The sequence below is a fragment of the Palaemon carinicauda genome, chromosome 9 (genome assembly GCF_036898095.1).
Source record: "Palaemon carinicauda isolate YSFRI2023 chromosome 9, ASM3689809v2, whole genome shotgun sequence".
Classification (NCBI taxonomy): domain Eukaryota; kingdom Metazoa; phylum Arthropoda; class Malacostraca; order Decapoda; family Palaemonidae; genus Palaemon; species Palaemon carinicauda.
In genome coordinates, this window is record NC_090733.1 from 92,710,088 (window position 1) to 92,720,853 (window position 10,766).

At 35.6% G+C, this 10,766-nt stretch overlaps 1 protein-coding gene across 1 annotated transcript; it reads left to right on the forward strand.

Annotated features, from left to right (window-relative positions):
* Positions 1–2,560: 2,560 nt before the first annotated feature.
* Positions 2,561–9,545, forward strand: LOC137646543 (uncharacterized). Its single transcript, XM_068379653.1, has 7 exons — positions 2,561–3,332; positions 3,651–3,908; positions 4,044–4,240; positions 4,382–4,759; positions 4,937–5,733; positions 6,055–6,262; positions 9,453–9,545. The coding sequence occupies exons 1-7, from the start codon at positions 2,561–2,563 to the stop codon at positions 9,543–9,545; spliced, it is 2,703 nt and encodes a 900-aa protein (XP_068235754.1).
* The last annotated feature ends 1,221 nt before the right edge of the window (positions 9,546–10,766 follow it).

Sequence of the window (10,766 nt, forward strand, 5' to 3'; positions counted from 1 at the left end):
TTTCTGCTAATATGTTGCATATTTCCTTTTTTTCATTCGTTAGCCGTCCTTCAATTCTTAGAGGGCCTATTTCTAATCTCCCTTTATTCATCTTCTTTGCATAAGAGTAAAGTATTTTGGGGTTTCTTTTTATATTTTGAAGTGTCCTTTCTTCTAAGTTCCTTTTTTCATTTTCTTTCGACTGTATAATCTTTTGTTCTGCATTTTCTATCTTACATTTTATTTCCATCATTTTCCACACATTTTTTTTCTTTTGCAAGATTTTTCTTCCACTTTCTAATTTTATGAAATAAGATCCTTCTGTCTCATGGTATGCACGTCTTTTGTTTATTGTTTTTTTTTTCGGTACATATTCTTCAACAATTTTCTCCAGTATTTTGTACAGTATGTCCGTATTTACCTGTATATTATCACTTACAAATACATTTTTCCATTCTTTATTCAGTTCTTCGTTTATTTCTGACCATTTTATATTCTTACTATAAAAATTATATTTTCCATATCCTTCCCAAACTTTTGAGCTTTTATTAATTCTGCGATCACTTGCTTTGGAATGGACTATCAATTCTATGACATTGTGGTCTGAGAGAGAGAGAGAGAGAGAGAGAGAGAGAGAGAGAGAGAGAGAGAGTTTCAAGGATTTTGGATGTTTCAAAGACTTCTTAGTCCATTCGCAGATACTCCATTTGCTCTTTGGTAGAACGATTTAGTTTAGGCATTAGGAGAGTTCTTATAATCTTATCTAATTTATTCTAGAACTCGAGAGAGAGAGAGAGAGAGAGAGAGAGAGAGAGAGAGAGAGAGAGAGACCAGCTGCTAGAATAATGCAAACAAAGGTTATATGATTCCCATGTATATTAATTGGAATAGTCAGTTCCCGCTATATTTAAGGATGTTCCATATAGATATGTAATAAGGGATTCAAATATATCGGTGTGATTATATTTTTCGATAACTATTCTCGAAAACGATAGCATTTCTTAAAAGAATATGAGATAAGACCTCTCTATGTCCTTCATAATATATATAAATATATATATATATATATATATATATATATATATATATATATATATATATATATATATACACATATGTATATATACAGTATATATATATATATATATATATATATATATATATATATAATATATATATATATATATATATACTGTATATATATATATACAGTAAATATATTATATATATATATATATATATATATATATATATATAATATATATATATATATATATATATATATATATATTTATATATATATTATCACGCCCGAAAGTATTTTCGTTCGTTCATTTATATATTTATCTATTTATTTATTTTTTTTGCCCACGCAGACGTATGTTTGCTGCTTGTTGGTAACTTGGTGTTGTTTGCTTGTTATTTGTTTTGCAGTCGTTAAGGAGGGTAGTTCTAATCCAACAATTTCTTCCTTTACATGATGACGTGGAAGCAGAGAGACTTCTTTTTCGGGAAAAGCCCAAGTTTGGAGTCAGTGATCCTCTGAACGCTAGAGAGGTTGGGATTGCCTCTGAGAGGTACTTATCTACTGAAAGCAGTGGATTTGCCTTGGATCGCTGCAATGGTGTGTAGCTGTTAGTGCCCTTTATTAGACATCAACGCCTGTCTTTGAGTCTTCAGCACCTTATACCACTGTCACGCCCGGTTGATCATTCTTTCGCTGCTGATGCATGGATGTTTACCTTCGAAGAGCTGCTGTGATCGAGTGTTTTTATCAAGTTCTCAATGATAATCTTGGTCTTTATCTGGAGGATTACAACACTTTTTTAATCTGCGACGGACACATTACGAACACGGGAGAGGATATCAGCCTTGAACAGCCCCTAAAGACAATTCAGATTTATCACCTGGTCCCTCATGTTTATTACTGCAACTGCAGCGCCGTTGATGATACTTTACGAGAAGTTAAGTATTGGTATTAGTAACTGTCCTCCATTTTTAGAACTGCAATTAACATTAACAACACTTCATTACAAAGGAGCATCAAGTTTACGCTGCAGTGACCTGAAACTTACTTCGGTCCAAATATTATTAAATTTTCTTTTTCTTTTGTAAATAAATATTTATATTTCCTTTTTGTATCATACTCCCTCGTTGTCCTTTGCCATCATTGTTTATGAACTATAACTGGTTGTTAAAGGTACTTAAGGTTGTACAAAATACTATTGTTTTTTTTTTTATGTATCGGCTTTATGCAAATTAAAAAGAACCTGCTTTAACATAAAACGTTAATGTTATTAATTAAGTCGTGACATAAATTGGCGACCGTGACTGGATGGCAAAGGGTCAGTGAGATAGTGTGAAAAAGTATAATTTTTTTTTCTCTCTTTACGGGAAACTTTTAATAGTTCATCGTGTTAAGTAGCATTTGCTTATTTTCACAAGATGTCAACTTTAAGCGAGTTAACTGCCATAGGTAAGGAACTTGGATTGTCAGGATCCGACTTAGCATATTTCATAAAAGAGCAACAGGAGTTCGAACGCGCTAAACGAGCAGAGCAGAGACGCTGAAAGAGAGCAAATGGAAGCAGAAAAAGCAATATTGGCTGAAAAGAGAGCGCTTATGGAAGCTGATAAAGAGAGGCTTGAGTTAGAGATAACTTTAAAGTCTTCAAAGTCCGATGAAACTTCTATGAATGCTTCTGTGCCAGCTAAGTTCAGTGATAAGTGGGGAACTAAGCTAATTCCTAAGTTTAGCGAGTCAGATGTCGGAAAATTTTTCGTTGCTTTTGAGAAAGTAGCTCATCAGTTAGCTTGGCCCAAGGAACTCTGGGCTGTATTAGTGCAATCTGCATTCTCTGGTAAGGCACAAGTAGTTTATGCTGCGTTAAGTGCAGAAGATTCCGGTGATTATGATATTGTGAAAAAAATGGTTTTAAATGCATACCAGCTAATCCCAGAAGCTTACCGGCAGAAATTCCGATCCTGGCGTAAAATGTTTAATCAAACATTTGTAGAATGGGCAGGCCAGAAAGCAGTTAAACTTGACGAGTGGTTGGCTGCAGAGGAGGCAAGTACATTTGCCGAGTTACGAGAACTGGTTTTGTTGGAGGATTTTAAAAATAACATTCCCAAAGACGTTCGCATCCATATTGAAGAATTTAACATTGATAATGTGAATGAGGCAGCAAGGGCAGCAGACAGGTTTGTTTTGTCACACAAGCATTATGGTAAGAAGAAAACTCATTGGGAAGCAGGTGTGGAAAAGGTGGAAGTAATAAAGGGTAGAGAAAGTCCTTCATCGCCTTCGAGGGGTGCGAGGCAGGCCCGGGACATTGTTTGTTATAAGTGTGGTAAGAAAGGTCATGTTAAGTCACATTGTCCTGAAGTAACTAAGTCGGTTAAACCAGTTATGTTGATGGATTGTAGGTCAGTGCCGCCTGTGTCTTCTAGTCTTGAAGGAGAGGTGAGTGGGAGCATGCCTTATGGTAAAGAATTTGAAGACTTTGTCTTTAGAGGTATAGTGAAAGTTGGATCTGAGGCAACTGATGGTAATATCGTTGCATTGCTGCGGGATACTGGCTCGTGCCAGTCCTGCATTCTGGAAACCTCTCTCCCTAAAGATTTCTCACGGAAAGGTCAGGATTTTGTGTTGCTTGGGGGTTTCCCAGATACAGTAACATCTTGGCCTGTGGAAGAAGTTTATTTGGAATCTCCTTTGGTAACTGGTAGGTTGAAACTGGCTGTAGTTAGTGCATTGCCTGTGAGTGGTGTGGATTTGTTGATAGGCAATGATGTGATGCAAGGTAGTGGCACAGCCTGTGCATCAGAAGGTCGAAAGGGGGCTAGTGTGGTTAATGAACGTGTTATGGTAAATGTTAAACCTGTTGTTCCTGTAACCCGAGCCCAATCTAGAGAGGAAGTCAAAGGTGGAGAAGCTGACATAAATTTGTAAAACTGCTTCCAAATCAAAACTCAACCTAAGACAACGAAAGGTAAGTCCAAGCAGAAAAAAAATCTTTCGTTAAAGTCTATGGTTAATATATCTGAAGACTTTGCTACAGGTTCTGGTTGCATGTTTCCAGATAGGCAAACCCTAATTAGTGCTCAAAAAGAAGATGACGAATTGAAAAGTATATATGAAGAAGCAGAACAGCTAAAGGAACAGGATGATTTAAGTGAAGCAAGTTATGTATTAAAGAATGATGTGTTATATAGATTAATTCGTCCAGTGACCGCATCTACTGATGAAGAGTGGAAGGTAAGGGAACAAATTGTAGTACCTAGTAAGTTTAGGCATTTTATTTTGCAAGAGGCTCATGAAAGTGAATGGGGTGGTCATTTAGGAATACGAAAAACACTGTCCAAAGTGAAAGATAATTTTTTTTGGCCTTCTGTAAAGAAAGATGTAGTCAGACATTGTAAGTCATGTCATGAGTGCCAAATGGTTGGAAAACCCAACCAGAAAATTACTAAAGCGCCTTTAATTCCCATCCCAGCTGTTGAAGAACCATTCACGCAAATTGTTATTGACATTGTGGGTCCTTTACCCAAAACCAAAACAGGTTTTCAGTACATGTTAACTATAATGGACAGAACCACTAGATTTCACGAGGTAATACCTGTTAGAGGCATTAAGAGTGGTATTGTAATTAAGCATCTCATGGACTTCTTTTCTCGTTATGGTTTGCCTCGAGAGATACAGTCGGATCAAGGTTCTAATTTCACTAGTAGGGAGTTCCAGGCTAAAATGAATGAACTTGGCATTAAACACAACTTGGCATCCTCATATCATCCCGAAAGTCAGGGAATACTTGAAAGATTTCACTCCACTCTGAAGAATGCTTTGACTAAGTATTGTTTAGACCATGTTGAGGAATGGGATAAAGACTTGCCTTTATTGCTTTTTGCTTTAAGATCAGCCCCTAGTGAATCTCTGGGTTTTTCTCCTTTTCAGATGGTCTATGGACACAATGTGAGAGGGCCTCTTGATTTATTAAGGGAACATTGGGAAGGGAGTAGTGGTAAAATAAATTCACTTGATTATATTTTGTCTTTCAAAGAGAAATTAAGGAGCATTTGGCAATGGGCTCAAAATAATCTCTCTACTTCGCAGGCTAAAATGAAAACTCATTATGATAGAAAGTCTCAAGTTAGGAATTTTGAAGCAGGAGAACAAGTACTAGTGTTACTTCCTATTCCAGGTCAGTTCAGAGCTCAGTTTGTAGGTCCAGCAGTGGTTAAGAAGAAACTGAATGATGTTGATTATTTGGTGGAAATTCCAGGGAGGAGGAAAAAGTATCAGTTGTGTCATATTAACATTATGAAGAAATATTTTTCCAGAGCTAACACTGTTAAATCTGTTTCAGCTGTTGTACCTAAAGAATGTAATGGACAAGAAGTGGAAAGCAAAGAATATGGATGGAATGGCGAAAACTCTAAAATTTTGTGTAACCCAGATAGTTTGTTTAAACATCTGAAGGCTCAGGAAGCTACTGATATTAAGGATTTATTCAAAGAACATCCGTCAATATTTAAGGACACTCCTGGTCTTGTGCGTAGTTTGCAACATGATGTGGTACTAAAGCCAAATGCCCAGCCAATTAGACAAGCCCCTTATAGGTTAAGTCCACAGAAAGCTGAAGCTGTGAGAAAGGAAGTCAGTTATATGTTGGAGAATGACTTGATAACACCAAGTAGCAGTCCTTGGAGTTCCCCAGTTGTATTAGTGAAAAAGGAAAATGGACAAGACAGGTTGTGTTTTGACTACAGGAAAGTAAACGACTTAACAGTTGCTGACAATTTCCCTCTGCCTCGCATAGAAGATTGCATAGATAAGATTGGTAATGCCAAGTATATTAGTAAGTTAGACCTTTTAAAAGGTTACTGGCAGGTTCCTCTGACTGAAAATGCACGAGAAATATCAGCATTTATAACACCTGAAGGTTTATTCGAATGTAAAGTCATGCCCTTTGGCATGCGGAACGCAGCCAGTACCTTCCAGAGAATGATGTGGATGATCACGAATGGATTGAAGGGTTGTGTAGTTTATCTGGACGATATAATTATTTTCAGTGACAACTGGAAAGACCATGTCGATAGAATCAGGGCCTTATTTCGTGCAATTGCTGACGATGGTTTGGTAGTAAACCTTTCTAAATGCGAATTTGGAAAGGCTGAAGTTATCTACCTCGGACATCACGTCGGACAAGGTAAAGTATTACCCAAGGAAAAGAACATTGAAGGTGTACTAGCTTTTCCCACTCCAAAAACTCGGAAAAATGTAAGGCAATTTGTTGGTCTCGCTGGTTACTATCGCAGGTTTGTCCCCAGTTTTTTCTGAAATAGTAACTCCTTTAACTAATCTTTTAAGAGAGAAATCTAGATTCTTGTGGGACGATACATGTCAACGAGCCTTTGATAAATTAAAAGGCATTTTAAGCACCTACCCTATTTTGAAATCACCTGACTTTCAGAAGGGGTTCAAGTTAATGGTGGATGCCAGCGATCTCGGAGTAGGAGCAGTGCTATTGCAAGACGATAGTGAAGGTATTGAACATCCTGTTTCATATTTTTCTAGGAAACTTAATGAGCATCAAAAGAAATCTAGCACAATCGAAAAGGAAGCCTTAGCTTTAGTTTTAGCTCTACAACATTTTGAAATTTATGTAACATCTAGCGTTGATCCAATTGTTGTGTATTCAGATCACAACCCTTTAAAATTTGTGAACAAATTTAGGAACAAAAACAGAAGGCTCACTAATTGGAGTCTTATACTCCAGGAATAGAAATTAACTGTAAAACATGTGAAAGGGAAGGACAAAGTCGTCGCTGATGCCCTCTCTAGAAATCTGTGATGTCTTTTCTACTTGGGTTATTGTTTTGTTTTCGTATTTATTTTATTTTTCTTCCTGCAGTGTCTTTGGTGCAACATCTCGTTCTTTCATCATTGGTTTTTTGTTTGTGGAAGTGATAATTTACTGGTCTTGAGGCCATTTAACGTTGCCGTTAATTTTTTTTTTCAGTACATGTAGAGATATAAAATTGGTTGGAACTCTCATATGAGTTGTAAAAAAAAAAAATTATATTTTTTTTACCTATTAGGTTGGGGGTATCACGCCCGAAAGTATTTTCGTTCGTTCATTTATATATTTATCTATTTATTTATTTTTTTTTGCCCACGCAGACGTATGTTTGCTGCTTGTTGGTAACTTGGTGTTGTTTGCTTGTTATTTGTTTTGCAGTCGTTAAGGAGGGTAGTTCTAATCCAACAATTTCTTCCTTTACATGATGACGTGGAAGCAGAGAGACTTCTTTTTCGGGAAAAGCCCAAGTTTGGAGTCAGTGATCCTCTGAACGCTAGAGAGGTTGGGATTGCCTCTGAGAGGTACTTATCTACTGAAAGCAGTGGATTTGCCTTGGATCGCTGCAATGGTGTGTAGCTGTTAGTGCCCTTTATTAGACATCAACGCCTGTCTTTGAGTCTTCAGCACCTTATACCACTGTCACGCCCGGTTGATCATTCTTTCGCTGCTGATGCATGGATGTTTACCTTCGAAGAGCTGCTGTGATCGAGTGTTTTTATCAAGTTCTCAATGATAATCTTGGTCTTTATCTGGAGGATTACAACACTTTTTTAATCAGCGACGGACACATTACGAACACGGGAGAGGATATCAGCCTTGAACAGCCCCTAAAGACAATTCAGATTTATCACCTGGTCCCTCATGTTTATTACTGCAACTGCAGCGCCGTTGATGATACTTTACGAGAAGTTAAGTATTGGTATTAGTAACTGTCCTCCATTTTTAGAACTGCAATTAACATTAACAACACTTCATTACAAAGGAGCATCAAGTTTACGCTGCATTGACCTGAAACTTACTTCGGTCCAAATATTATTAAATTTTCTTTTTCTTTTGTAAATAAATATTTATATTTCCTTTTTGTATCATACTCCCTCGTTGTCCTTTGCCATCATTGTTTATGAACTATAACTGGTTGTTAAAGGTACTTAAGGTTGTACAAAATACTATTGTTTTTTTTTTTTATGTAACGGCTTTATGCAAATTAAAAAGAACCTGCTTTAACATAAAACGTTAATGTTATTAATTGAGTCGTGACAATATACATATATGTATATATACAGTATATGTATATATATATATATATATATATATATATATATATATATATATATATATATATATATATATATATATATATATATATATATACACATATATATATATATATATATATATATATGTATACACACAAGTTTATTACAAGTTTACCGTACATATTCCTGTCGAATTCAGGAATATGTTCTTAGTCTTGAAAGCAACCCTTCTCCACTGTGATAGCTGATTAGTGAGTTTGCAACACGTGGTTATTTAACATGAATGTATATCAATGACAACGTGTTGCAAACACTAATCAGCTATCATAATTGAGATGAGTTTATTTCAAATCTAAGAACAGATTCCTGAATTTGACGGGAATATGTACGGTAGACGTGTAATAAACTTGTATTTTTCTTGATAGCATGGTTGGTTACAGTCTCTGCAAGCATGGTTTTGGCTAAGAGGCATAGATTCGAATTTCTGCCCAGCCAGAAGCTGTTATCATTAATGAATTTCTTGTGGATATTCACTACCAAAGATTGAATTCGATATTAAATGCTATTGTGGTTGACATTTACATTAATTAAAATCAAGATTGTATATATATATATATATATATATATATTATATATATATATATATATATATATATATATATATATATATAATATATATATATATATATATATAAATATATATATATATATAAATATATATGTATATATATAAATATATATGTATATATATATATAAATATATATGTATATATATATATATATATATTATATATATATAAATATATATATATATATATATATATATATATATATATATATATATATATATATATTTATATATATATATATATATACATGGATGGCTATACAGTATATGAAAGGTCTGGGACTCACTGATGGGTGTTAAGTAGCAGGACCCTGCATGGTGAGGAGGAGGTATGCTGGCTGTTTAGTTCACTACTCACCTGGGTGAAGCGGGTCATTTCATTCGTAAAAGATACCTAAAGTATATGCTATATTTAATTGTAGTACTTCTTTGGACCACATTTTGAGGTTCCTTACCTCTAGCATCAGGGTTTTTTTTTTACCTCTTATTTTAAGGAGCCTTACTTTTAGCATTTGAGGATCTTTGACCTCTATTTTGAGGTGCCTTATCTCTAGCTTCTTCTTTTTCTTCTTTGTCTGCATCTTTTCCCACTTGTATGTGGGGTCGATGTTTCTGGTCAGCTTTCTCCATCTACCTCTGTCCGACACTTGATCACCGGTTAATCCCTTTGATACAGTCCATCCACCTTCGCTTTGGTCTCCCTCTCTTTCTTGTTCCCTGTAGCTCCTTTTCCATCGCTCTCCTCGCAATATACTGTTCATCTCTTCTTATGACATGACCATACCACCTCAGTCTACTTTCTTGGATCTTATCTGATAGTTTTTTAACGCCTGTGGTACCCCTAATTACCTCATTCCGTATCTTATCTCTTCTTGTCACCCCACACATCCATCTCAACATTCTCATCACTGCCACATCCAGCATTAAGGACTTTTTTACCTCTATTTTAGGTGCTTCAACTTTAGTTTTATGACCTCTATATTTTTAGGTGCCTTATCTCTAGCATTAGGGTCCTTTTGACCTCTATTTTGAGGGGCCTTATCCATAGCATTAGTTGCTTTTTTACCTCTATTTTTAGGTGCCTTATCTCTAGCACTAGGGTTGTTTTTACCTCTATTTTGAGGTTTCTTATCTCTAGCATTAGGGTCTTTTTTACCTCTATTTTTGGGTGCCTTAACTTTAGCTTTACGGGATTTTTTACCTTATTTCGAGGTGCCTTATCTCTAGCATTAGGGGCTTTTTTACCTAATATTTTGAGGGGCCTTATCTCCAGCTTTAGGGGCTTTTTTTACCTCTTATTTTAAGGTGCCTTATCTCTAGCATTAGGGTCTTTTTGACCTTTTATTTTGAGGGGCCTTATCTCTAGCTTTAGGGGCTTTTTTACCTCTTATTTTAAGGTGCCTTATCTATAACATTAGGGGCTTTTTAACCTCTGATTTTGAGGGGCCTTATCTCTAGCATTAGTGGTTTTTTTTACCACTATTTTAAGGTGCCTTATTTCTAACATTAGGGGCTTCTTTACCTCTATTTTTAGGTGCCCTGTCTCTAACATTAGGAGCTTTTTTACCTCTATTTTTAGGCGACTTATCTCTAGCATTAGGGGCTTTTGGACCTCTGTTTTGAGGTGCCTTATCTCTAATGTTAGGGACTTTATGACCTCTTTTTTAAGGTGCCTTATCTCTTGCATTAGGGGTTTTTGACCTTTGATTTTGATGTGCCAGGTGCCTTATCTCTAGCATTAGGGGATTTTTTACCTATATTTTCAGGTGCCTTATCTGTAGCATTAGGATCGTTTTTACCTCTGTTTTTAGGTGCCTTAACTTTAGCTTTAGGGGCTTATTTATGGCATTAGGGGTTTTTTACCTCTATTTCTAGGAGCTTTATATATAGCATTAGGGGCTTTTTGACCTCGATTTTGAGGTGCATTACTTCTAGCATTAGAGCTCATTGACCTCTATTTTTAGGTGTCTTATATATAGCGTTAGGGTCTTTTTTACCTTGATTTTGAGTTGCATTACTTGTAGCATTAGAGGCTTT

Excerpts from the sequence above, each read along its gene's own strand:
- LOC137646543 (XM_068379653.1), top strand. The coding sequence starts at position 2,561 with ATGGAAGCAGAAAAAGCAATATTGGCTGAAAAGAGAGCGCTTATGGAA. Across the intron at positions 3,333-3,650 it reads CATTGTTTGTTATAAGTGTG|ATACAGTAACATCTTGGCCT; the intron begins GTAAGAAAGGTC and ends GGGGTTTCCCAG. Across the intron at positions 4,760-4,936 it reads TTGGCATTAAACACAACTTG|ATGGTCTATGGACACAATGT; the intron begins GCATCCTCATAT and ends TCTCCTTTTCAG.